The sequence below is a fragment of the Pempheris klunzingeri genome, chromosome 10 (genome assembly GCF_042242105.1).
Source record: "Pempheris klunzingeri isolate RE-2024b chromosome 10, fPemKlu1.hap1, whole genome shotgun sequence".
Lineage (NCBI taxonomy): Eukaryota > Metazoa > Chordata > Actinopteri > Acropomatiformes > Pempheridae > Pempheris > Pempheris klunzingeri.
The window spans coordinates 6,967,770-6,994,497 of NC_092021.1; the positions used below are offsets into that span (position 1 = coordinate 6,967,770).

The window sequence follows — 26,728 nt, forward strand, 5'->3', positions numbered from 1 at the left end:
GAAAGAATGTATAATTGGTGCATTATATTATTTATGTACCTGTGACACAGCAATGCATCGATGCATCCCACCATTCATAGTAAGATATTTTCTAAATTAATGTGACCTCTACAACTCGATGTCTCCTGCTTGGACGTGAGGAGGACTTTATTTTCATGACTTGACAAGGCGCAACAAATTCCTCGAATCTGTTGCAAGTGTGGGGACATGAAGTTTCGTCTCGGCTGAACCTGTAAATTAAGAGCAGCTACTGAGGCCCAGCGGCCGTACTCCGTAGATTATCTAGGAACACTGTTGTCACTGAAGGGATGCAGAGGACAAATGGGTCAGCGAGTCTATTTCTGAAGGCCAGAATTAAAGAGCAGCCAATCCATATATTGGGCAAGCATACAAGGGAGACAGTGGTAGTAGATCTGGATTAAAGAACTGGATGGATGGGATGGAAAGTGCGGCAGCATGGGAGGGGTGTTGGGTTTTGCTCTGTGGTGGTATGGAGGCAAGGTCAAAAAATAAAACCGCAAGAGTGTTTGTTTGTCTCATGGGAGAAAGGAGCAGTTGCGTTTTTGAAAGTTGTGTATGAAAACAGCTCAGTCAGACAATAGTTTGAATTTATTTAAGTTCATCTAGATATGATATTGGAGTTGAAGGGATGCAAAGGTGATTGTAGCAATTTCTATTTTTGGTGTGAACAATGAGTCCATGTCTGTTCAGTCACATCAGTGAAAAGGACAAAGCATGGAGGAAGCAAGGTTTCTGACGTTGTGGAGCTCTTTTTTAAGTGTCTATATGAGTGTATAAGCAAAGACAATGGCAAATAACATTCCATATAAAAATATACAGCCCAGGGTAATTGGTTTATTTATTTATTCATCAAACTTTCAAACTACTGTAATTGACTATAATTTGTGTACATCCTCAAACATTCCACATTTTAGATAGCAACGCTCACAAGTGACGGCACGTACACCAGTCACATCTGACCCTGTGATAAACAGGCCTGGCTGGATCTGCTGTTGAGCTACAGTAGACAGCAGTCTAAGACCGAGGTGATTAGATTTATGTGTTTACTTCCAGTACCGATGAGGAAAAGTATACAGATCCTAAGGTTTCTGAAGATACCTTCAATCATAGTGAGGGGTGTTTCAAATAATATGTAAGGCACATAGAATTACAACATTGATGTGATGTCACAGCCATAAAAAATCTTTTTTGGATTTGAATATTTAATGCATTTTAAGTGTGTTACAGCCTCCACTGTAGTGAAGTAAAGTCAAGTGGAGTGCTTGGTGACAACAAGGTGCCCAACCAGTAAATCAACATTTAAAGTGGTTGTGCCAGCTGTAATCATTCCTCCTGTCCACTGACCATTAACAGATTACCTTCCAAAGTGCTCTCAAGGTCAGTGATGGGGAACCGGAACAGTTCTTCTTACATGCAAAAATGTCCGTGAGACGTTTGCTTTTGGAGGTGCTGGTATGCTGACTTTGTTGCCTTTAGACCAAGCCAGGCCAGCTGTTTCCCCCTGTTTCCAGTCTTTATGCTAAGCTAAGCTAACTTTTTGCTGGATCTGGACATCTAACTCAGCCAAAAAGAGAATAAGCATATTTCCCCAAAAGTGGAACTATTTAGGTAATTAATTATCATTTTGTTTGAATGTGATCTTGGCTTGCATACTATTTTTTTTGTAGAGATTGTGGGTCTTCAAGTCCTCTGTACCAGGATGTGTCAGTGGCCAGTTGTTTGTCCCAAGACTCAGATCTGTAGTCATGGAAACATGGACTTGAAAGTGACACTGTTGCACGTGCACAGCTTTCTGCCACTGACACCAATGTAAAGGAATCATGGGAAAACCACCACAGACCCAGGGTCATAGATCCTCAGCAGATTTCCAGTGCACTTGTGTTTTCGGGTCAGTTAGGAGAGGTCCTGCCGTGCAGCCGGGTACTTCACATTCCTGAGTGGCTCTCATTAGCAGAACCCTGCCTCTGTATGTCTCCCCTGCATGCTGTCCGTCTTGGTCGGTCACTTGCTGCAACTCATTCTGCCTTTTTTTTTAATGAAGTTTTACTTTCAGATCTGTCTTCATCACATCTAATTTCTTTCCCTCCTGTTTTCATGGTTGATATCTTTCTCCTCTACCTGTCATCGGTGTTGGTGTATAGATCTTTCAGGTGCAGAAGGTAGGCCTCCTCTTCCTCACTTCCACCTCATTTGATTTAAGCGTGGTTATGTAATCATCCTATGTGTGAGCTTCACATTGTGCCCAAGAAAATAATGGAAATCTGGTTCCTGTGTTCTCTTTTCTGAACTGTTTTTTTCTTGCCCTCATTTCCTGTCTCTTATTAGAAATATTATGGCTTGGACACCAAATTAGATGACCGATCGGACAGCAAATGGGGAGATATTGAACAATGGATGGTACAGTTTCAGTGCTGTGATGATAACACTCCCATTTACTAAATACTATGCATGCATTTTGTTCCCTCCATACATATTTTACAGCTTGTATTTACGTTTGTTGGAAGCTTTCGCGTTGTGCCAAGTCTGCTTTTGAATTCCAGATAATTCCTGTTAAGCCTTTTTAGAAAATGACGGATTATGAGGAATCAGAGCTTGGCCATTAATGATAATCCACTTATTCAAAGGAGCCGGGTGCCCGTTTGGCTTTGAATCAGCATGACCATCTGCCCCATTGGTGTGAGACTGCATGGGATTTACTGTGCTGAAGTTACCACTGTAGTTACTTTGAATTGTCTCAGACCATCAGAGAGCTTCAGACACAGCAATAAGGATATTTTGTGCGTGTTACTTATCATTTGACTAACCATGTTTTTTTTTTAAATAAAGTAATTCACTTACTGTTTGTTATTTGAGGTGCCACTGTTCGTGCAGCATGGGTGTCTCAGTGGTTTGTTGGCTGGATTACCGGTTGGTGTGATGGCATGCATGTCTTATTCTGCGAACAAGTCTGTACTTCACCCTCAACTAGAGCTGCAACAATTAGTCTATTAATCGATTAGTTTTTTTGATTTTGATGATCAGTTAATAATATGTCATTTTTAAAGATTTTCTGATTTCTGCTTCTCAAATGTGAATATTTTCTGCTTTCTTTACTCCTCTATGACTGTAAACTGAGTATCTTGGTGTTGTGGACAAAACAAGACATTTGAGGACGTTACGTTGGGCTTTGGGAAACACTGATCACCATTTTTCACCAAACAGCTAATTGATTAAATGAGAAAATGATCGGCAGACTAATCGATAATGAAAATGATTGTTGACTGCAGCCCTACTCCCAAGTAAAAAATGATCTATATCTGTTTTGGATGCAGCCATCGTACAAATGTGTTCAAACGAACCAAAAAGCAGGCAATGCATTGCTGTGGTGCTTGCTTACATGCCATTCACTTCATGAGGTGGCCAACTTTGCCTACATATCTTCACCGCTAACAAATATCATTTACTATTTGGCCAAAATAATCACAGTATCACAATATCATGATCCTAAAAAAAGAATTTTGATGACTTTAGCTGGAATGGAAACATGTAACCTCTACTAGGACCCTAACACCACTGGATCAGTGCGAAGACTAACCTCAAGCAACAGTTCCTCACCCATCTGTCTTGTTGATCTATGACACCTCTCTCCTCCTCCATTCCCCCTTCTCTCCATCCTCACCCCTTCCCCTCCCTCATCCAGGAGGACAGTGAGAGATACTCACGTTCTTCACGGATACACACGGTTTGTAGCCCTCCCTCTGTTTCCATCTCGTCAAGTCTTTCCTCTGTAATCTCGCCCTCCACCACTTGGAAAAGGTTAAATACATTCGAAATGTCCGTCCTGGAAGACCGCAGCTCAGTGTCTACTGTTGGTTTCAGCTTGATAGATTTTGCAGACTGTGTGAAAAAAATAAAGCAGTCCCTCCCCAAAAAATTGGAACAGGCTCATATTGTAGACTGGCTTCTATTTCTAATTTTACCTGCTGTATGGCTTTAAGATGTCTCACTATTTCCTGATCCGTTTTAACCGGCTGTTAATTTGAACTCAGTGTTCACCTGTTGCCCTGATAAATCCAGACAAGTGGTCATTTCCACAACACTAATTCTGTTTGTACTGTGAAAAATAAGTAGGTGTTGGGTTTCTTTGACAGTACGAAAAATATTGTGAGTGTAAACAGTTAAAAAGATGAATAAAAGAAAGAAGGTCACTATGTTGGCTTTACAGTTACATTATTCTTATATAATACAGCTAATTCTACCCCTTCTCACACATTTTTCTTACCAGGCTTTTATTAGCTGCTAGCTTTATCTAGCCACACTAACGGGTCTTGTATGCCAGCTTTTATTTGACAATCTGCTGTATCAGGTAAATCAGTTATTCTGAGATGTGGTGGTTTATGTTTCCTTTGTATTCTTCTCAAGAGAGTTTCTGTAAATGGTTTCTCCTTCCTCATCTCAATGAAAATGAGGGTCACGCACACACACACACACACACATCACATCTTTAACTGTTAACTCCGTTAATTGGACCATGCGCGGTTACAGCAGGATACCTCCCGTCACAATGTGCTGCTCACCGTTGACGCAAATCACACATTGCGACCATTTTCCGAACCCTAACCATCCATTTCAATCTCTCACTCTCTCACACAGCTCTCAGACGACGATGAGCGGATGTCAGTGGGAAGCCGGGGCAGTGTCAGGGTCAGTATCACTCAAACAAGCACATTCATTAAAAAAAAAAAAAATCAAGAGACTTTCTTTAAAATCCTCTTCTCCCTTTTAAGCATCATGGAATTGGCTCTTTTTGATTCACAAAGTCACAAAGAGTGACAGAGTGTCTGTCCTTGGTTAACTTAACGTGGTGCTGTCAGTGTGGGTGGCGCTCGTCGGTGATGATGTTGTTGTGTCTTTTGCACAGTCGGACCTTGATGCAGTCGGGGCTTATGGGGTAAGGGTTGATATTCTTTTTAGCCTGCTACCCGAAGACTTGTCGTGGAAATAAGTCGTTGTTTGACTAACAGCTGTTTGAAGAAAAAAAACTCAAAGCATGAAGTAAATCTGTCTTGTGCAGTTTAGAAGTTGGGTTTACATAGAATTAGCTCCATCTCTCTTTATCAGACAAAGAATTTTAGTCTTTTCAGTTTTGTGTTTGAATTCAATGGACTTTAATAGAGCTTTATATTCTGTCCAGTGTGTGCAAGATGAAAGTCAGTCAAGGTTTTTAATGGTTTCTAATTTGCTCATTTTGATGCGTCGGAAACAATAATGTGGCCTAAATAAGTTTCATGTGATTCTATTTAGTTATTATCATCGGGCGCGTTCTCATTTTTGCTCTTGTGAAGGAACGTGACTACCCTAGAGTGTGAAAGAGAGAGTGTGTGTTACAGACCCATTTCGCTCCAACCAAAACACAGTAGGCACTATTTTAGGCTCTGTTATGTCTCAAAACGTGAAGTACTATTCCTTCTGCGCTATGCAATGTGGAAAATTCTTCATACCAATCATTCTCACATGGCCTACGAGATCCTGGATGTTTGGCTCAGTCAGTTTATTAGCTGAATCAGTGAGTTGTGTGAAGAGCCCATTGTGCATGAATGTGTTGCTTGGCTTTCTGTATTTATAGCAACAGTTTTTAATGATGTTGCTACTGATTTCACCATTTTTCACACTGTTTTACGTGTGTGTTCTGCGCAAACAATAGAAATAGTTGTGGTTTTGGGGTAAGAAAAGTTTTGTCCAGTGTGCTCTCACCCTTCACTGCTCTCCCTCTCCTTCTCTCGCTCGAAGGGCTCCTCCTCACACTCATATAAGAAGTCAAAGAAAAAGAAGAAGCATAAGCACAAAGACAGAGATGTATGTAAAAGCTCAACCAGTAGATGTGAAAATGGCCGACAGAGAAAGGGCGTCAGTGTTTCTCACCCGTGTTCTTCATTCACAGAGGAACGGCGATGATGACGAGTACAGCGTAATGTCCAGCAGGGTTAGTAGCTGTGTGTTGAACTGACATTTGCATTTGGTCTGCTGTAGAATGAAGGAGTGCTTGCAACAACCTGTCACTCATGAACCCCCCCTCCCACCTCCCTGAACTCTCTCATGTTGTCAGAACTCCAGACTCAGTGATGAAAGCAGAGCATCTCGCTCCTCCAGGCTGGACCTCACGGTGTGTGTTTCCCCCGTCTCCAGTCCTTATTTCTGAATGGCTTTAAAGGGATTGTCCCTATAAAGTGAAGACTGGAATTGTGCTTTGAAATACGTAGTTTGGAGACAGAAATAATCCCGTTGCTTTGAGGCATTCTGCAGTGGGTGGAGCCAAAACATGTCTTTAGTATGAGTGTTACCTACCTGGCGTCTTTGATTGGCTATGTGCGTCATGCAGAGGGGAAATGTTCTCATCCACTTCATCAGTACACAAGTAGAATCTGAAATGGAAAAAGGAAAGAGAGCTGCCTATGACAGGCAGCAGCGAGCCATAGGAAAAAGCCTGCTTGAATTAAAACAAGATGAAGAACTGGCAACATTAAATGGAAAAGGAAGGACTCCTGGTTAGAATATAAAAAATATGAAGTCCCTTTATTGTTCTAGTCATTCACTCAAAAGGAAGAACAGAACACATAAAATGTAACATTTAATGTGAAAAAACGCCAGAAGTTTGTGCTGTATGGTGGTTGTTAAGTTGTACTTAATTATCTCTGCCTCCACAGAGGACATGGTAGTTCTTGTTGAAGCCAGCACTCACAGTTTCTAAACCAACAGCTACGTATGAAATGCAGTAACAGCATGTGGTGTGCCAATAAGCTGAACCTCAGGATGTTGAAACTACGCTATGTGCCGCCTGATAGATGCACTGTGGGTGACATTTAGTTTTTTGTGGTGTTTTCCACCCAGAGCTCCAGACTAAGTGATGACAGCCGGGTGTCTCGAGGCTCCAGATTAGAGCTGCAGCCGGTGGGTGGCACTGCTGCACTGCAGACCGCTAATGGCCTGCGTTTGACCTGGGAAAGTTTGGATTGTTTTTGTATGATTTTTATTGAGGCATGTAGTGCACTGCTGATCAAACTAATCAAACTGTCCTGTGTCACACTAAAGAACGTAGGACTTCCTCATTGTTGTGAGTCTTTGTGCTGTGTTTCCCGATGCCAAAGATGTCAAAGCAGCGTAGGCATTTTAGAAAGCATGCTGATTGCCCAATTGTTCTGTGTACTAAAAACAAGTTACACTCATGACTTCCAGGGATGAATATCTGTGCACCATCTGTTCTACTGCTGGGCAGGGCCCATTAGATAGCACAGGTTAAAAAACACAAACATAAAGGCTTGACTAGCTTATTGTGGAAGCTTAAAATGGTACATAAGTGGATATATATGAAAATGTTTTGGAGTATTAGTTGAATTGGTTTGTGTGTGTGTGTGTGTGTGTGTGTGTTTTGGATTTGCTACACATTTATACAGCATTCATCCTCCCTCGCCGTGGTTTGCTTGCTCAGTGTGACTACATCGCTAACAGGTGCACGCTGTGCTTTGGTTGAGGAGACAAAATAATGGCTCTGAACTTCCCCTCATTGCTATCTCCCTCTTTCTCTTTGCTCTCTCCTCTTGCTCCCTTCTGCCCCTCTCCTCATTTCAGACCTCTTATGCCTCCTCTGACTTGTACAGCTTCAACGGTCTGTCCTCTTCCAGAAACCCAGGTTCAGCTTTTAATGGTTACCAGGTTTGTATACAGACAAACATTAGACAGACACATGCTGTAAACACTGGCAGGAAAAAAACAAACTCTGCACTCCGTAGCTGCTACCTGATCTTCCACCTCTCTGTGGAGAGGGACAAGAAAAGAGAGTTCCTTTCCAAGACTGAGTAAAGTTAAACCCTTGCTGTGGTCTCACAAACCTCGTCAACCTGCTGCCTTGTAAACGTCGTTCTTACTCCTGACTCGACCCTCTGTTGCAGTTCTGCAGGTCACTCAGTCAGATCACCCAGGAGCTCTATCTTAGGGTTGGTTCCATTCATCTCAGCTCACCTTTACCCACTGCAACTTCCACACCGTGTTAAATGACACCAGCCTTCCTAACAACACCCGAAACTCGGCTTGTTTGTCTCCAGGGCTTCCAGTGAAATGCTTGGTTACTCTAAATCCATTGAGCGCTGACATCAGTTGTTGTAATTTGAGTTCTGAATGGAGCCACACATCAGGCACTAAAGGCAGAGCCTGTTTTTTCTTCACCTCTGAGTAGAGCAGCATGCAAGGAAATCACAAAAAGTCACCGTTCTCACAGTTTAAGCATGAACATATTACTGACGGTGTGTGTGTGTGCGTGTATTTGTGTGTGTATCATGAGCAGAGCTCCCTATATGAAGACAGCCTCTGCGGTGGGTCCCGGCGAAACACTGCCTCCAGCTCCCATGTAAGATTTCCTTGGAATCGTGGCTTTGTCGGTGTGACGCACATGAGAGCGAGCTGGTCAGGTGTGAAGACTGTTGGGTGTACCCGTGTTGTAACCTGTCAGACTGCTAATAAAGACAGTACCTCGTCAGAAGAGAGCGCGTAAATCCAGCGTGAACACGAACCAGCTGTGAAATAACGGAATGGGCCGCGCTTGAAGTTTGCTTTTATCCGTCGCATTCACCGAATTCCGAGCAGCTGGTGGCGAGTTCTAACTCACAACAGTCTGAGCTGTTGAGTTGCTCAGATGAGGTTGAGATGCACATTTTGCATTAGGCAGGTTGTGTTTAAGATCCCAAATTGCGACATCAGTCATCTCAAGCATGCGTTCGCTGCCAGTTCTATTACGTAGTATACGTGTGTGCATGCTCGTCTGTGTTTGCCTCCACATGTGGACAGAAACGTAACGGTCTGTTTCCTCCGCAGCCTGTAGAGTACACTAGTTATTGCAGCTCCAGCTCCAGAACCTCCTCCAGAGCCTCCTCCAGAGCCAACTCAGCCCGCACCAGCCCAGTGGTGAGGCCCCCCCCCTCCCCAGACACCCTGCCACCACCTGTGGGATTTCAATTATATGAGCCCACTTCTACATGATGCTTTTTACCTCATAAGTCTGTGACCAAACTTGACATCCATCACCGCAACATTTGGTTTGTCAGTCACCATCTCGTATTCAACACGAGTGGACTGTGTTCACTACGAGTGTTATGGTTTGCAGATTTGGGAAGTGGGTGAATATTGTTCTGAGTGCTGTCAGGTATTTCCTGGTGGACCATTGTAGCACAGTCTTAACCAGATGTTAATGTTTAGCTCCATTGTTAGTGAGGCAGCATTCAGAGAGGCACTGAACTCCCTGCTGGTCACTCAGCTTAAGAAAATCACACACTAAACATTAATGCCTGAAATATAACTATGAAATGCAAGTCATCAGTCTGGTTCACTGGGTTTTGGATTAAGTACAGATTGGAGCCATCTGTCACAGGCCTGTAGCATCAGAGGGAGTTTTAGTCGAGGCTTCACAAAATCCTTTGTGTGAAAATATATTTTTTTTTTTAAGTCACTGATTTGCCAGTCGAAGAAGCAGCTTGCTACATCAGAATACACAAATCAGCATAATGAAATAATAAAGAATAATTGTGCTTAAAGGATGCATTCATTCATGTTTTATGCTGGACATTTAACTCTGTCACACATGCAACCAATTCATGTAATTTGGTTTAAATTCAGAATAATGTTTTGAAAAGGTGATCTATTTTGTGTTAGCTGACACACTGTTTTCTAAATGATGGTCTCCCTTAAATTAAGGGAGAGGGGGGCACCTGAAGTGACAAGTTAGATTTAAGAGTAAAGATGAATGAGCTTTTTAAGCACTAGTGATGATTTGTAATTAGTTCTTTACTGTCTCGACGTCCTCATGTCTCCTCCAACATGAACTTTTAACCGGCTGGTGTGTTTGGCCCGTGTGTTGTTGTGTTTCGCCCCCTGGTGGTCGATTCAGGACAACTGCGGCTCTGTTGCCAGCTTTTTGAGGAGCGCGGCCAGTAGCAGTGGCCTCCCCCGGGACCTGGACGATGTTACTATTCCTGACTTCTCTGACGTGAGTCGCTTTGCACCAGCAGGAGGCCGCGGCTGTGATGTGAGCTGAGTTCCTGCTTGGTTCCTCTTTTTTTTTCTTTTGGTGCACTTAACCCAACGTGGAGGGCTGACTGCACATTGTGTTTGTGTCAGAGGTTAAGTGTGTGTTGACTGTGGTTGTTTTTGTGTGTGGCGGGAAGTGAAAACAGAGGATGGCCTGGTTTTTGAAGTGTTTTAACACATGATCTGTTTAATGGACTGTCAGACTCTCTTTTGGCCTGTTAAGTTTTGGTCATTTTAATTTTGACATCTCTTAAATTTGATTTTAGGTTTGACATCTTTCATACTAATGATTTGCATGGTGTTTTTTCTTAACATATTCATTAGTACAAAGCAGATTGGAATGCTTGGAGGCATTGTTTTATCTGTTGCGTCACCTGTTTACCTGCTTTTTCATTAGCAAATGTCAAGGTAAATCGTCTTATCAGTGCTAGGCTGCCTGTAGTGAGGATATTGGAACTTCCTTCCCCTCTCAGTTCATCTTCATGGCCCGGTGGCCCCTATATCATCCTGTGTTTGCTCTGACTGTACTTTACTTCTCTCAACAGGTGGAGGACAGAGATTATCTTGAGAAGGTAAGTGGATCACATCCCAAATTCTGTGTGTTATGTTACTCAAGGTGCATGACATGCCGGGTAATGAAGAGTGTTGGAATTTAACATGGGATTTACTGTATTTTATACTTGATTGTGTGCTAAAGAGCTCTAAAAAAAAACACTTTTTAAAACTAAATGTTTTCTTCCTTTAGGGATCTCGAGCTGCTTCTGCCTTAACAGCAGGAACCCTCACCTCCTTAGGTGGGACTTCCTCGCGGAGAGGAAGTGGCGAGACGGCTATAACTGTAGATGCAGAGACGTCTTTACGAGAGATCAAGGTAATGCTGAAGAAATGTACCTTCCTACGGACGGAGAGGAAATTTTCCCTGTGGATTGTTGTTTTTGATAGTGTGTATCATGCAGGGTTATTGGCTTGTTATTATCATCATGAAAACCAGAACTTAAATGGCCAGTCGCTCAGACAAAATCTGTGTTTTTGGACAGATGATGCTTGATGTGTGCGTTATATTGGAAATTAATCTGAAATTAGTCTTTGCTCAATCAGTCTACCAAAACTGATTATCATGTGGCCCCATTGAGAATTGACAAGATTTTGGATTTTGGTGTTGATTACAAAAAGGTATTACATTTTTGTACTCACACTCACAAATTTAGTGTAGAAGAGGGAAAGACCGTCTCCTGCAAACACTTGTGTTGCTGTCCTCATTGCTTGGTCACCAAACGCTCTGCGCCGCCTTTGTCTGATGCCGTCACACTGCGCTTCTCTGCTCACTGCTGCCGCACTCTTCACCAGGAGATTCACGAACTGAAGGATCAAATTCAAGATGTGGAATCCAAGTACACGCAGAACCTAAAAGAAGTCAAGGTACCAGCCTGAGACCCTCGCAAGAACTCCAGACTCACTCTTAACTAACAAGTTTGGTGTCTCTTACTCCGGCTAGTTTGGACTTGTTACTCACAGTGGGCCAAATGTGCAATAATACTGCATGTGCAGCCAGTTCACTGATATATTACCCAAGGCACAGTTAATAGTTGGGATTCCTTTTCCCCTTCAGATCAATAAACCAGCTGATAGTTTGCTAACTCTGAAAGCCTTTGAATTGAACCTGAAATTAACCATGAATGTTTGATTCTAACAATAAATCATCTAGAAACGACTCAAATGTCATGTCTGTCTAAGGCTTGGCGGATGCTTTCTAACTTGTGTGTGAACTTGCAAACCGGTGATCTAACGAGCAAAGTTGCACGTGCTTGTTTCTGTCTTTCTTCGTTTAGGTCTGCGTTTGTATGCGTACTAGCTTACACTTCTTTTTTTTTTCCAGTTGTAAGATACAGATAAGCATACAGGTTTGACTTCCACATACTTGTGGATTCCCTGCCAGCTGCATCCACCTGTTGCACCAAACATAGAGTACACAAATCACATTCTCTGTATGTGGTGACATTAGGATACGTTGGTGGAAGTGGAGGAGAAGTACCGTAAGGCCATGGTGTCCAACGCCCAGCTGGACAACGAGAAAAACAACCTGATGTACCAGGTGGACACACTCAAGGATTCGCTCATGGAGCTGGAGGAGCTGCTGTCTGAGTCACGCCGGGAGTATGAGGAGAAAGTCAAGGTACGGTAAACAGTATAGAAACTGTAGGAAACCTGAAAGGCTTAAATCTGCTATCTGAAGTGATTTTTTTTCCTTATGCATAAACCATTAATGCATCCATCTGTTTGGAGTGTCATAAAACACACAAATAACCTAATCAATAAATTGTTTCTTGTGAGGTCCCAACTCTGTTTGTTAAATGCCAGTTAAGTCTGTTTAAACCACTGCGAACACACTGAAGGTGACACACTTCACAGGAGTATTACTCTTTGCTGGCTTGTACAAGTTTGTTATTCACATAAGCTGCTTTCCACAACAGTCTCAGCCGTCTTTAGGTAGGAACCCTCCACTCTGCTGAAGTCCACAACACCCAAAACTTATGGACTTTGGCTTTATAGGTGTGTAGCAGAAACCTAGACGTAACTTTTTCTATCAGTTTTCTGAATTAAAGACCTACCTTCTACAAAGCCCTTAGAATGAAAACATAACCTGTTTGAGGCGGAGAATCTTCATCTATAGTTTCATTATGATCGCATGGTCATGCTTTTGCAGCCAAAGACTGAGAATGTTCAATAAAAGTTACAGACTTTGCTCTGTAATGCATGCGTACAGCTTTACCCACAACCCGTGAATGCATCAGGTGTTTTGAAGAGGTTTCAAAACTTTTTTTCTCATAGAAGACATGGGAGGTTAAAAGATCAACAGTAAGGTGAAGCTGGACAAGAACTCAGCATACATGAGTGTTATTGTGCTGGAATTACAACAAAGTGGAGCTTAGTAAGTTTTAGCCGACTCCGTTAATATACATGATCCAAACCCCCAGTTAATGCTTTAGTTTGGGCATTACAGCTTCACAAATGCGCAACAATAGACAGAATGTGTGCAGTTTATCAGCCAGTGGGGACTGTAACACACAAGACACAGTCCCCAGTGTGAAGACTTCACACTTGTTTCCGTGTGTCTGAGGTAGATGTTTAAAAGCAGAACAAAAGGGTTATTGGTTGTCAAACTGTCCCCCCTTACAGGAATTCGAGCGGGAGAAGCACGCCCACGGTGTGCTGCAGTTCCAGTTCAATGAAATGAAAGAGACGCTAAAGCAAAGTGAAGAGCTGCTAAATGTGAGTGTTTGTCCCCCCGGTGTGAATGTGTGACATGGGGTGCAGAAGTGGAGCCTCCCGTAGGTTAAGAAGACGGATATTAAGAAAAGAAAACAGATGTCTTTTACTCAATTTCTGCATATTGGCTGCATTTCACAGCTTTCTTTTCTTTTCACACCCTGTATTTGTATATATACTTGGACTGCTTCTTCTCTTCTTGTTAACTCTCTGCACCTCTCAAACCTTGTTTCCTTTTCTCCTGTCGTTTAGGAGATCCGTCAGCTGCATATAAAACAGGAAGGTTTTGTTAGAGAAATATCTGACCTTCAGGAGACGGTGGAGTGGAAAGATAAAAAAATTGGGGTACGGCCTTTGAGCCCTGGTCCAGCAGTTTTTTGTTTATTACCTTTATCACATTCAGCAATTACATTTGCTGACAATTCAGTGTCTCCTTTGCATGAATGCCAGCTCTTACTCACCTCCCTACATCTTGTACACTTTCCTCTTCACCTTCTTTGCCACTTGGGGGCTCTGCTCAGGCCTTAGAGCGACAGAAAGAATACACTGACGCTATCCGCATTGAGCGAGATGAGCTCAGAGAAGAGGCAGTGAAGCTGAAAGACATTCTGAAGGTACTCAGTCAGTGTGTGACTTTGTGTGTGCTATTTCAGCCTGCTGCGTGTAGTCTGGGGAAGAGCATTTAAAACAAAGTGTGAAAATAAAGTATTGTTGATATGATAAGAAAAGCTTAAAGGTGGATCCTGGATTCCGGTTTATTGAAGGTAAAAGGTAATTAGAAGTGTAAGTTTATTTTCAAACTGTCAGTTTGAAGCAACAAAGTACAAAGAAAACCCAAATATACAGCATTCATGTTTATTTTCAAGATGCGTTATCTGTGGAGCTAACATATGACCTTTTATTTTGTCTAGAAACATGGAATAGTATTGGGACCTGATCTGAGCATCAATGGAGATGTTGGTGAGACCCAAGTTGACGGCTCCCCCAGTGCGGACCCTGCTTCCCAGCTGGCTCAGGATTCACAGACTTCCCCAACGGAGGGGAACAGCATGCTCGGTACAGCACACTGGAATAAAAACATGTTGCTGCATGGCTTGGCATAAAACTGTCTGAAGTTCATTCCAAAATGCTTTATTGAGTAGTGACAGATTACATGTATGTAAGTAAAAAAAAGTATCCTTTTGTTTGTTTTTTTACTGAATTTTCAAATGGTTAATGTCTGGTTTTGGAATGAACTCTTCAGTTCCCAGCATTGTTGATCTACAATGTCAAGTGTTATTTCAGCCCTGATTGGCACTGACGTGAAAGGATCAGTCTGGTGATATTCTATATTTTTGACCATGATGAGTCCTTAAAGAGCTCAAAGCCAATGTGCTGAGGAAGATTGTGTTACTGAACTAAATAGACAAACCTTGTGGAAAGATTGTTTTACTGTTTTTTTTTTTTTATTGTGAACAAATTCCATGAAAATGCCCAAACCAACAATGAATTGAATAGAATGGAATATCTTATTCCACTGTGCACTGAGCCTTTTTTAATGATTTTGTATTTGTGTGAAAGATACAGTACATCTTTAGTGGCAACCAGTAGGCTTGTGTGTTATTCCTATAGATGGAGTAGGGAAGTTGGAAAGTGGTGAGAGGCGGACTAATTTATTATTAATAAGACTTTTCATGGAATTTGTTGACAACAAGAAAAATATAGAGAAGCGCCAGTCTTATCCTTTAAGCAACTTCTGTCCGACAGCTTGCTCTCCTGTAGAAACTGTGATTCCACCTACAAACTCCCCTCGCTTTGTCTTCTTTGCTAATGTTTCGACTTTTATTATGTTTCTCTTGCACCGCTTTCATCATTTCAGCTAATGTATTAGTTATGAATCCCAACTAACTCTGTTAATGCAGGTGGTGCTGGTGTGTAAATGCTGACAGGTCTCTACAGGATTGATGGTCTAAAGCACTTGAGAGTTATTTTAGAAGAAATTAGTATGTGTCTGTTTATTTGGATTATACAGTGTATATATACTGCAATGTCAACCTTTTGGCTGCCACTTCAGGCTACTTTTCTTGCCGCATTACTGGGGACCAAGAACTTCCTTTCGGTGTTCTTCATGCCTTTCTTCTTCATGTTCATCTTGTGCTTCTCTTGGTCGTCTTGGCTCTGTGCTTCTCTTTCTGACTACTGAATCAATCAGGTTTCCTGCCTTTCCTTCTGTTGATGCACTTCCTTATGAAGATTACAGTTTTGAAAATCATCTCTATCAACGTATGCTCTTCATGATCTCTCAGGCAACACAGAGGAGAATCATTTGAGAAGTAACGGAGAGGAAGAGGTGGATCCAGAGCAGCATCAAGAAATGTTTGAGGAAGCCAAAGAGAATCACTTGAGTGCTGATACACTCTGTAATGCTGCTGGTGCGTCTGCACTGGAAACGCCTAGCAAAGAACAACCAACAGAAGATCAAGAGACATTCGTAGCCACAGAAGAGCATGACGTTGAAGAAAGTGGCCCCAGCAAGGACTTAAATGTTGACACTAATGACTGTTCAATCACAAAAGCCAAAGATATAATTATTTGCAGCCCTGGGCTACAAGGGATTGTATCAAGTACTGAGGAAAATGTCCCAGAATCAGAAACATCTGACAGGGGAGGCTTAGGAGAAATGAGTGACCCAGATTTTGTTGAGACAGATACCAAAAACAGTAGTGTTGACACACACATTAGAGAACAAGAAAACAAACAGGTAGATGTTGAGGAAAGTAATTTGAGAACTACAGAATCATGTCCTCAGCAAAAAGTTGCACAAGATGTTATGAAAGAAAGTTTACCTGATGAATCCGTCGCAGTTGTATCAAATACCAAACCTAAACAAGAGCTTGAGAAGCCCGAAGAGGCAGAGAATGATGAGGCAGAGGAAATATCTAGTAAATCTCAGCCTCAGGGTGGTTCTGCTTCAGGGAAGAAGAAGAAAAAGAAGAGGAGAGGCAAAAAGAAAGGAGGAGCTCTTGAGACTAAGAGCCAACAGAAAGAAGGAACAGATAAAGAAAATGGCAACACAGAAAAAGACACTGAATCGGCTAATAAGCCAACGACAGAACCTGATATTGATGGTTCTGCCACTGAAACCTTCAAGGAATCAAGGGTGGATCAAGTTAAAAATGAAGAAACTGAGGAGGTAGATGGACTAGAAGCAGTGAAACCCACAGAAACCTTTTCTCACAATGAAACACTCAAAGAATCAAGACTGGATCATATCACAGATGAGCACAACCAGGAACAAACTTTGGAGACGGACAACATAGAAGAAGTAAAGGCCATTGCAACTAATGAATCCTCTTCTTACTTTGAAACCCCCGAGGAAATAAGAGCGCCTCATGTTGCAGATGAACAGAACGAAGAACAGAGTTTGAGAACTGAAACAGTAGGAGGAGTAGAGGCAGTGGCACCCGCTGCAACCTTTTCTCATGTTGAAACTCTCAAGGGATCCCTAAAGGATGAACAAGGCGAGGAACAAACTGTGGAAACGGAGAAAGTAGAAGAAATCAGATCCATGACAAGTCCCGTTCCAGAGACCAACGTCAGTACTCCTGATGTTATTAGCAACTCCAAAGGTGCAGAGAGCACTGATGGTACTTCCTGCATAGATAACTCTAAACTTGAAAAAGACCTCTCAACTAGTGGCAATGTCATCCATACTGAATTAGAAAGTGTTGATAGTGCTGAGGATGAAGTTAGGTGTCTTGATGAGATGAAATCTGAATGCACAGCCAATAACCCTGAAAACACCTTTGAAACAAACAGTACGGCAAACACTGAAGCTCTGTCATATGTTCCAAGCTGTGATGATGAATCTGAATCCACAAAAAATCCTGAGTGTAAGGAGAACATGTCGGTGTCCCTGTCTTCCACTGACGTCTTCAATGATGGTCTCAAGAGCTCGTCTGGCTCAGAGCCGCCGTCAGAGCCACCATCAGAGCTGCAGGCAGAGCCGCCGTCAGAGCTGCAGGCAGAGCCGCCGTCAGAGCCACCATCAGAGCTGCAGGCAGAGCCACCATCAGAGCCACCATCAGAGCCACCATCAGAGCTGCAGGCAGAGCCACCATCAGAGCCACCATCAGAGCTGCAGGCAGAGCCGCCGTCAGAGCCACCATCAGAGCTGACTGCAGCCGTGAAATTGGGCAGCAATGACACTCCCATCAAGGTTTCTGAAAGAGATCACGAGGAGGAAAATGAGACAGTCAAAGTTGATGAAGAGCCAGGAGCAGAGACTGAAAAAGAATCCCTTTCTCTCAGTGCCATATCTCCGAGTCAAGATGGGGATAATTCAGAGCTAAAAGCAGACAAAACAGAATTGAAGGAGCTGAATGGAGATTTGAGGCAACCTGAAGGTTTAGTTGAGCCAGACGGCTGCTCGCATGGTGAAACAGGTGAAGGCTGTGACGGTGCATCATTGAGAAACACTGATGCGTTAGACACTGAAAAGAGTCTTTTGGAGACTGTAGAACAGGCTCAGCAATTGGATGACTTAGAATGCCAGACATTACAGTGTGAGGATCAGATTGATGGATCAATAGCCGCAGTGGCCTCTGGAAGAGCAGAGATCAATACCATCGATGTGTTAAATACACCAGACTCTCCACAAGAAGCTACTGATGTGGGGTCCTCGATGGAGCCAGACCACAGTGCTGAAGAACCAGCTGCTGCAGAAGATCCAGAGCATGAATCCAGTCAAAATGATCAGCAAAGTGAGACGTATCTTTCTCCTTTGGCAGAGCAACTGCATGAACCCAGCAAAGACGAGTCTGAGAATAATGATTCACCTCAACCCACCCTGCAGGAGGGTAATGAAGAGGACGATGAAGATGAGGAAGGGCAGTCCTTTGATTTTGATGACATGGATATGGAGGCGGCTATAGCGACGAATCTCCCTATAAATCCCGAAGAGGACGAAGTTGAGGAGGGAGTTGAAGTGATGTCAGATGAAAGCAACAATGGTAGTAAAACTCAGTCACGTGAGAATACACAAGACGAGCCGGTTGAAAGCAGCGACGACAAGTGTACAGCTGATGGTGACCAGGAAGACGCACCAGATAAGGAGTCAGATATTATGCCGGAAGACTCTTTGGCTAAGGCGCACGGCGCACCTGAAAAGGGGGAGAATGTGTGTGAAAAGCAGAAAAACAATCCCGATGAAGTAGGCGTAGCAGACGAGTCCAGGCACAGCGCGGAGGAAGGAAAGGCTTCGAGTGTCGGAGAGCTGGGTGGTGTTGCAGAGAACACCAACCCGGTGACGTCTTCACCCGTGGAGGAAGGATTAGATGCCGTTAAGCACGACTTTCAGGGTGAAGATTTGGCTTCACCGACGAGTGCAGGCCAAGTGGCCGGCAATAAAGAGCCACCACAGGCAGGGAAAGATGTGAAGAAGAACAGCAAGAAAGGAAAAGGCAAAGGCAAAGAGGACTGTAAGATGTCCTAGCTTATAGATGATGTACAGTGTAGAGATGCATATCATTTGATCTGCCGTTTATTAGCTCTGCTTAGCTGTTTACAAAGTGGTAAAATAAAAATATGCAGAACCTAATAGCACTTGATTCTTTCCCAAATATTGGTGGAAGTATGTATACTCTTTCAGTTAAATCCATATAAGCAATCCACGGTCCAGACATCAGTGTTCATTGATGTCATATGTGCGAAAAATAGTTGCGTGTAGAGAAGAGAATGTAAACTGCTCTGTAGCGGTAAATCTTAATATTTGACTGTATTGCACTTGCTATGTGTTGTTACTGATGCACATTCATCAAGCTGCTTGTTAAGTCTCAGATTATATTGTTCTGTGACAGTACGGCACAACATTTTCTGCATGGATTCATTTCATAGGCAGACAGTAAAAAACACAAATGTTGTCATTAGTTGTCATTAAGAGTCGTGGACCAGCTTTTTCATGCTCTAGCTGTAATATTGATGGTTGAAATGAAAAATGTTTGGAGACCCTGGTCTGTTCTCAGGGATTAATGAGACTTTTCCATCCGTCTGTTTTTCACGGAGTCTGAATTCCAAAGCATGATAGATATACGTACGATATACTCTGGTGCACTTCATGGAAAAGACGAATGTGTGAAATGCCAATAAATACCCTGTTGCTCCCAATTTGTAATACTGATCTAAATGCACAAAACAATTTGTCACCTCTCGACAAGAAGCGTTACCTCCATCCTTTTCAGTCAGCACATTTACACCAAGACGTCCACGTCTTCTGAAACCTAACTGTGTGAATGTAGTCCCACCAGCTGTGTGCTCTTGCAGTGACCCTCTTCTCCACAGTCTGCGCATGCTAACATTCCCCCTCACACCCCCGCTCCACCACTATCCCATGGATGCCTGCTCTGTTGCATGCATCAACCTCCCACCCTGACCCAGCCCCCCCCCCCTCCTCCTCCCCACCATCTCCTTGGCTCCTCCCACCCCTGGTATGTTAACTTGTTTTTATCTTTTTAAAGACGGACAGTAGCAAATCATGATTAATTAGCGTTGTCTTATTACATCGTGATGCATGCAGTTCCATTTGAATCAGTGACCATGACTCAGGTGAGACCTTACTCCTGTCTTCTCAAACGTGTGTTTTATCTTGCAGAGATTCGCCTGAGGAAACTGGTGGATGAGCGTGAAAAAATGATAGAGCAGGTGGGTCAGTGATCGCCATCATCATGGGAGACGGGGATGCTTACTTTTGATCAAACTGCATGTCTCTCAGTGAAAAAGAGAGCTCACATACATAAAGCAGACAGACTACAGTAGGTCACAGTGATAGCAGACTGCTGCATGGCCATTTTCCTTCAGTTGCTACAGATTAGTTTCCCCCGTTACCAGGAAGATTCAGGGGCCAACAGTTAACTTCTTATTGCAGAGTTTAGTCTGAATGCTGCAATCGCGATCTATATGTGTCTTATGTTAGCATCCTATTACCAGACTAAAACCACGACTACCAAGTATTTCCTGTGTGGATCATTGATGTGTTTTTATATTGGATGGATTTATTTGGATGACATTGGAGCTCTGTGACAAGTGGAACAGGATACATCAGACACATCACCGTGTCGCACTGTTGCGCTGGGTGACATGTTCTTTCATTACCATGAACACGCACTGGAGTTTATTTTGAGTCAGTCCCTCATAAGCTGTGCTGCTGCAGAAAAGACTCACTGGAGTCCCAAATGTGTATTAATCCGCAGCTGAACATAGGCCCCAACAAATGCACAAATGTCTTTTCCTTTTTGGGGTAATGTTAAAATGCTAAAAACTACAGCAGACAGCTGTTTTGGGAAACTACTGAGGCCTTTTTTCGTAAAAAGGAAATGTTATATTTGTCTGCCAGATTTATGTCTTCAGTAGGAATCAGTGCCCCCTCCGCTGTTTGAGTGCCACAGACAGGGTAGGTGACCCAGAAAGTATCAAGGATATTAAAAAAAAGTAGAATTTAATACCTTTAATTTTCCTTTAAACTCCTCTAAAAGACATTTACTGGATCTTTTATGAGGACACAGTGTTATACAGTGTCAGTAGCCTATCAGTGGGTGAGGTGGCCGTCATTACAGCGTAGCGTATATAAAAAATGTCTCCCATGAGAACTCGAGAATGTGAGTTGATGACGTGTCGTGGCTCCATTCACAGGTAAAGAAACTAAAGGCCCAGCTGGATCAGAAGACTCAGCGGAATGGCACAGAGAACACTTCAAGCCCAGATGGTGAAATTCTTGAAAACGGCAATGATCCAAACATAATAGAGCTGCAGAGTAAGTACACACACGCACAAACACAGGCAGTCCAAATGAGCTCTCCTTCAATATCTAGAATGTTTTTCTTTTCCAAATCTTTCCAGGAGATTCAAACAGGCAAATAAGTGATATGAAATTCAAACTTGTGAAGGCAGAACAAGAAGCCACCGCTTTGGAGCAAAATGTAAGTTCTTTCTTTTAGTCACACTCCTATTCCTAGTGCTATAGTCATTGTTAGTACGTTGGTTGCTATTTGTGTTGTGTGTGTGTCTCTCTCTGTCTCTCTCTCTCTCTGTCTCTCTCTCTCTCTCTCTGTCCAACCTCCACCCAACTCGGACCCTGACACAAGCTGCCCACATTGAGCCTGGGTCTGTTCCAGGTTTCTTCCCCTTAAAGGGGAGTTCTTCCTGCCACTGTTGCTCAATATAATATCTGATGCTGCTCATGTGGGGATTCTTGAATCCTTAATGTTGAATTCCTGAATCGTTGGGTCTCTCTCTTATTAAAGAGTTTGGTCTAGAGTTTGGTCTAGACTAGGCTGTTGTGAATTGGCGCTATATAAATAAAGATTGATTGATAAGTTGAGAAGAGGAATTATGAATTCAGCATATACTCAAAAACATGACAATATTCACACTTCATGGTTTTTTTTTAAAATTGTTGTTAATGTTTGTTTCCAGGTGACCAGACTCGAGGGTCAGGTGATGCGCTACAGGTCTGCAGCAGAGAACTCCGAGAAAGTGGAGGACGAGCTGAAGGCAGAGAAACGGAAGCTACAGAGAGAGGTACTGCTGTTCTCTCACACCGCAAAAAATTACAAGGGAGCTTCTGCAAGCGGTTCTGATTTAACACACTCCCTCTCCCCGTTTGACCAAATAGTTGCGATCAGCGCTGGACAAGGTGGACGAGCTGGAGTCGAACAACAGCCACCTATCTAAAAGACTGGAGAAGATGAAGAGCAGTCGCGGCATGGCCCAGACGCCGTAGAAACGCCCCCTCGCCCTCCCGCTCACATAGGCTCGGCTTTCTCTCTATCCAAACTGGCTGATCACTTGGAAAATAGTCATCCTGCATTTTGGGTCTCTCCTCCATCTGCCTGATTGCAACATTTAGAAAAAGAATCACGAAACATAGTAATTATATCCACAGAATAGAGAACACAAACAAGCAATGTGCCATTTCTTTATCTGTTTTCTGGCCGATGAGAATTCTTCGCAGGGGGGAGCGGATGTTTGTGTACCATGAGACTTTTAATGGAAGCTCCGCGCTGCTCTTCCAAAAGGGGTGGGGGGCACAGGGAGAGTCCCAGGACTGAGCAGCACCAAGAAGACTTCTCTGTTCTTCAGTGTAGCGAGAGACAAAATGTTGCACTGTCCTCTCACAGAGACTCGAGATATTGGCTTGCCTTGCTCCCATGGAGGACGAGAGACTCAAGAAGAGACAGAGACAGACGGAGCCAGCGTCCATGGCCCCAGACTGCTGAGGAGACACGAGTGCTTTGCGTGTGTGTGTGTGTGTGTGTGTGTGTGTGTGTTTTGAATGACAGAAATTGAGTGTATTTTCCTCATCTGACCTTTTTCTCATTTGAATCCAAAGCCAAAAGTATTTTTAGAATCGTAAATGTCTGGGTGCGTTTGTCACTGTGGTAAGAACCCAACCTTTGGAACGGACACCCAACACAATATAATCATCACAGTCAAAAGTCACCAGCTTTCAGTCGTAGTTCCTTTATGTAGCCAGCAGCCTGATGCAGGTTGCTGAACATTCGACCCACAGCGTGTAACCGCCCTTCTGCTGAGATCCAGTCACATCTCCGAGCTTCTTTCTGCTTCATATAGTCAGTCACTGGTTGGCTCTTGCTCACACACACACTTCGTAGCTGAGACGTACTGAATAAATGTGACAACGGGGACTCAAAGCGGTGTTAGCAGGAGATACCGAACACACTGGGGAGACGCTGCTTCACTGTTTACAAAGCTTTAATGTTTGTAAGGAAACATAAAGAAGTGTAATCTTCGTGCAATAAATGTTCAAACCATATCGGCATCTGCATTTTACTCGTGGACAACACAGTCCGAGATCACAGAGAGTAAGAAGACTTGTCTGAGGTTCTTTCCCCCATTTCTTTATACATATATCAGTCTATTAGTGAAGCACCACCGCCATCACTAAAAAAAACCATTTGCTTACTTCCATTCTAATGTACAAACTGTGTTTTAATGGGCATTTTCATGTTGTAACAAGATGCAGTTGTGAAACTGTTTTTCACTCGATACCAGATTCTGTTTTTACAGTAGACTTGTTAGTACAGTAGCTTCTACACAAAGATTTTATAGTTAAAATTAAATGATTTGGTGTCTGATAACAGGTTTTTATAATAATGACGCTAAACAGATGTGTAATATGTTGAGCTTTATGTTCTTATTATATCTTGTAAAATCAAGCTCATCCAGACTCCGCTCTGCTGATCAGCTTCCAGTCTGAAGGTCATCTGACCAAAACAAAGCCCAGCACAGGTGTTCGAGTGGCTCCTCCATATTTCTCTGGGCGCTCATCCGGGTTTGGTGAACTGGCTTGTGGGTAACGTACTGTGAGAGCCCCCCTGTGCGCCCCAGTGCGTCGTCCTCTGCCGGATGCGCTGTATCATTCGGCGCCCATAGAAGTCCCGATAATCAGCCGGGAGTTCATCCAGAGTGTGTAGCGCCCTCTCCAGCGCCTGAAGGGCTCGGGTAGCTGCCACCGGGTCTTTGTTGCCGTACGGGTCCTTTTTGTCGTAGCTGTCGGCAGGCAGGTGGCGCCAGAACACATTGACGCCCACACCGAACTGCAGTGCCAGGGTGTTGTGGAACCACAGGGCTGAGGGAGAGCACATGAGAAACTAGTAGCATGTTTATTCAGTGTTGATATGAAGCTTCCATTGGAGATGGAGGAGTTAGATTAGACATTAATGTGGATCCAGTTTAAGATACTTTATATAATTATATGCACATATGTTTTCATGATGATAAATATGGTGGGTAAAAAGTAAAATCTTTCCCACTGAAATGTAAAAGTATGGAGTTAATACTCGAGAGAAGCGACAGTATGTAGCTCACCAGGGATAAAAAGCAGATCTCCTGGCTCCAGCACGCACTCGTATCTCTTCGCCTTCACAAACTCCGGAAACCGCTTCAGGTCCGGCGAGTCGATGTCCAGGACCTCTGATTTGTCCCCCGACAGGTACAGGTGCAGTGCATCCTGGGGGCTGTACAGGACCGCTCTCTTCATCCCCGTCACCTGAGCCAGCAGGTTATCCATCACCTGAGGGAGCGAAGACCAAAGAGCACAGGAGGGAGAGCTTAGAAATTCAACAGCGAGACCGGCCATGAATGTTTGAGGCCACTTTGAGCTCCAATTGAGTATTAAAAAAAAAAAAAAAAACCTGTACAGATAAGTGGAGAAACTGAGAGCAGAACACTGACGTCGTAGTGTGTCCACAGCTGCAGACCACAGGAGCTGATGCGGAACACGCTGGAGAAAAACTGATCAGGTGAAAAGAACTCTGGGATGTGAAAATCCTCCGCCAAGTCTGGGAACTGTTTGCTCAGATCAGCAGGTTCCTGTGGGGGAGACGTTTATGTTCCAGAGTCACACCGAAGACGTCTTTTTTTTAGTGGCAGCAGAAGGTGAACGGTTCTGTAGTCACAGATTCAGTAACAGCCTCTAATACCTTTCGTACGTCCTCTCCCAGCGATCGAAGATAATAGCTCTCATCCTAGAATGAGATCAAGCGGCATTAACAACGGGCTGTTAATAAAAAGTGTACTGTAACTTTATTTCATTATCCTCACCTCACAGAGGAAGAAGTCGGCGTGTTTCTTTTCTGATGCCCTTTTCACAAACTCCCTGAAAGGCAGAGTCCTGCGAAATGAAGAGGTGCAGCTGAGAGCTCCGGCAGAAGAAGGCGCCTCGGTCTGTGTGTGAGGACGGAGAGCTCACCTGTACGCAAAGTTCTTATGGAGGAAGTCCATCTGTGGCACCGTGGACACGTGGATCTTCACTTCCTTGTCTCCCCCTTTCTGTCCGAGGTATCCGGCCGTCCACTTCTCCAGGCACGGTCCGAGACACACGCCTCTGAGCACGGCCGGCCTGCGCTGGAGAGCGAGCGTTACACTTAAACACCACAGTTATCACGGCTTTGTGTTTTCCTTTTGTTTTTAATCCTTCATTTGCAGTTCATGCTCGCCCAGTTTGGCTCAGCTTAGCGTTTATTGTTTAAAAATGTTTGTTTTAATTTGGTTTTTATTAATTTTAGTGTTTTTTATTATAATATGGGGGGTATTTGTCAGAGGCAAGATCAAATCTGGTATTACAATACAAACACAACACTTCAGTCTCAATACACATCTGCACCAATGCTGCTTCATGCGGGTCGCTTTGACAAATTTGACCAAAATAACAAAAAGACTAAAACTATCTCTTTTTTAATTATTTTATCTAGTTGAGTAAGGACACAATATTTCACACACAATATTTCTGTCTCGTGTACATTTTTTTCAGTTATTTAAATGTTTTCCTCACACCTAGTTTTACTGTTTAGTTTTCATAGACTATAATAACCTTGGTCCCAACCTGCACACACACCTGTCTGATGGCAAACACACGGATGTAGCCCTGATCCGGCATTATAATGTCATGCATGATGAAACCTAGAGTTTAAAAATGTGGGCTGGGACAGTCTAATAAACAGATGCTACTAAAGAGGCATTATTGGAATTGTAGGACTTTTAGGAAAGAGACTCGTAGAGGCTAAAAGTCCAGATTACTGAATGTCTGCATGTCTACAATACTCCTGTATGACATTAAACACACTGGTAGGCCAGTGGATTCAGTCTGACAGCACTTGGTTGTGTCTATGTAACACCTGCTCTTCTGATGTTTCCTAACACACAGCTACACAGTGGACATGATTCCATTATTGATTAATCTGATTAATCAGATTTTTTTAATAACATTTTATTCTTTAAAATGTCACAAAATAGTGACAAATGTCCATCATAGAGTCTCTGAGACCAAAGTGCCGTCTTCACTTTGCTAGTTTTCCCTGATCTGCATGCATTAAGTTTTTAAATGACTGTAATAAATGACAGATTCTGAAAACTGTGGGTGAAGCTGCAGAATCAGCAGCAGCTCCAGCAGCCTGGTCTGAGCTGCAGCCATGACTCCAGGCAGCAGTCTGGTCTGAGCTGCAGCCATGACTCCAGGCAGCACACCGCTCTTACCTCCGGGTAAATGTCTCGCAGAAAAACCTCCTTGTCTACTTCTGTAAATACCGGCACCGCTACTTTTTCCTGCGCCTCCATTTCACATGATATGGTTCAGAAAAGTAACCAGCTGGTGAGAGCACCAGTGAACTTCCTGGGTGTCACATTGTTAGTGTTCCCCATGGAAATAAAAAAAAAAAAAAGCAAAAAAGTGAACTTCGACTATAAATATATATATATATATTGTGGCGTGTTTATTATGAATAATAGGATTTTAGGCATTTGCTAAAATTGCGTCATATTCTCAGTATTGTGTTGCTTGACACTGTATTTTTTTTAATATTAATGTTTGTTCCTCACCGGAAGATACAAGAAG

General features: G+C 43.2%; 2 protein-coding genes across 11 annotated transcripts in view; one reads left to right on the plus strand and one right to left on the minus strand.

Moving 5' to 3' along the window:
- The window catches only part of lrrfip1a (leucine rich repeat (in FLII) interacting protein 1a), a 42,573-nt gene extending 19,424 nt beyond the window's left edge, over positions 1-23,149 (plus strand). The window contains exons 3-28 of one of the 9 annotated variants that reach the window (XM_070837523.1): positions 2,163-2,180; positions 2,347-2,418; positions 3,701-3,742; positions 4,654-4,704; positions 4,922-4,951; positions 5,791-5,856; positions 5,942-5,983; positions 6,107-6,163; positions 6,889-6,948; positions 7,627-7,710; positions 8,339-8,401; positions 8,866-8,955; positions 9,935-10,072; positions 10,620-10,646; positions 10,820-10,945; positions 11,422-11,493; positions 12,077-12,247; positions 13,252-13,344; positions 13,594-13,686; positions 13,863-13,955; positions 14,253-14,397; positions 19,970-20,019; positions 21,007-21,127; positions 21,214-21,293; positions 21,790-21,894; positions 21,989-23,149. In XM_070837523.1, coding sequence (XP_070693624.1) covers positions 2,163-2,180; positions 2,347-2,418; positions 3,701-3,742; positions 4,654-4,704; positions 4,922-4,951; positions 5,791-5,856; positions 5,942-5,983; positions 6,107-6,163; positions 6,889-6,948; positions 7,627-7,710; positions 8,339-8,401; positions 8,866-8,955; positions 9,935-10,072; positions 10,620-10,646; positions 10,820-10,945; positions 11,422-11,493; positions 12,077-12,247; positions 13,252-13,344; positions 13,594-13,686; positions 13,863-13,955; positions 14,253-14,397; positions 19,970-20,019; positions 21,007-21,127; positions 21,214-21,293; positions 21,790-21,894; positions 21,989-22,096 — 2,097 coding nt within the window. In that variant the 3' untranslated portion in view covers positions 22,097-23,149. Of the gene's footprint in view, positions 1-2,162; positions 2,181-2,346; positions 2,419-3,700; positions 3,743-4,653; positions 4,705-4,921; positions 4,952-5,790; positions 5,857-5,941; positions 5,984-6,106; positions 6,164-6,888; positions 6,949-7,626; positions 7,711-8,338; positions 8,402-8,865; positions 8,956-9,934; positions 10,073-10,619; positions 10,647-10,819; positions 10,946-11,421; positions 11,494-12,076; positions 12,248-13,251; positions 13,345-13,593; positions 13,687-13,862; positions 13,956-14,252; positions 14,398-15,626; positions 19,486-19,969; positions 20,020-21,006; positions 21,128-21,213; positions 21,294-21,789; positions 21,895-21,988 lie in introns of those variants that run through there. The other 8 variants (XM_070837525.1, XM_070837516.1, XM_070837517.1 and 5 more) reach the window with 8 other exon arrangements.
- tyw5 (tRNA-yW synthesizing protein 5) lies at positions 23,071-26,473 on the minus strand. 2 transcript variants are annotated; one of them, XM_070837526.1, is made up of 7 exons: positions 26,371-26,473; positions 25,088-25,242; positions 24,940-25,009; positions 24,819-24,863; positions 24,571-24,708; positions 24,205-24,409; positions 23,071-23,965 (listed from the first exon to the last, which is right to left on the minus strand). In XM_070837526.1, the coding sequence occupies exons 1-7, from the start codon at positions 26,449-26,451 to the stop codon at positions 23,661-23,663; spliced, it is 999 nt and encodes a 332-aa protein (XP_070693627.1). In that variant the 5' UTR covers positions 26,452-26,473; the 3' UTR covers positions 23,071-23,660. The 2 variants fall into 2 exon arrangements, with proteins under 2 accessions (XP_070693627.1, XP_070693628.1); XM_070837527.1 differs by having other exon boundaries at positions 23,656-23,987.
- Positions 26,474-26,728: the final 255 nt, after the last annotated feature.

Excerpts from the sequence above, each read along its gene's own strand:
- tyw5 (XM_070837526.1), bottom strand. The coding sequence starts at position 26,451 with ATGGAGGCGCAGGAAAAAGTAGCGGTGCCGGTATTTACAGAAGTAGAC. Across the intron at positions 25,010-25,087 it reads CATAAGAACTTTGCGTACAG|GACTCTGCCTTTCAGGGAGT; the intron begins GTGAGCTCTCCG and ends TTCATTTCGCAG. Across the intron at positions 24,864-24,939 it reads CCGACTTCTTCCTCTGTGAG|GATGAGAGCTATTATCTTCG; the intron begins GTGAGGATAATG and ends ATCTCATTCTAG.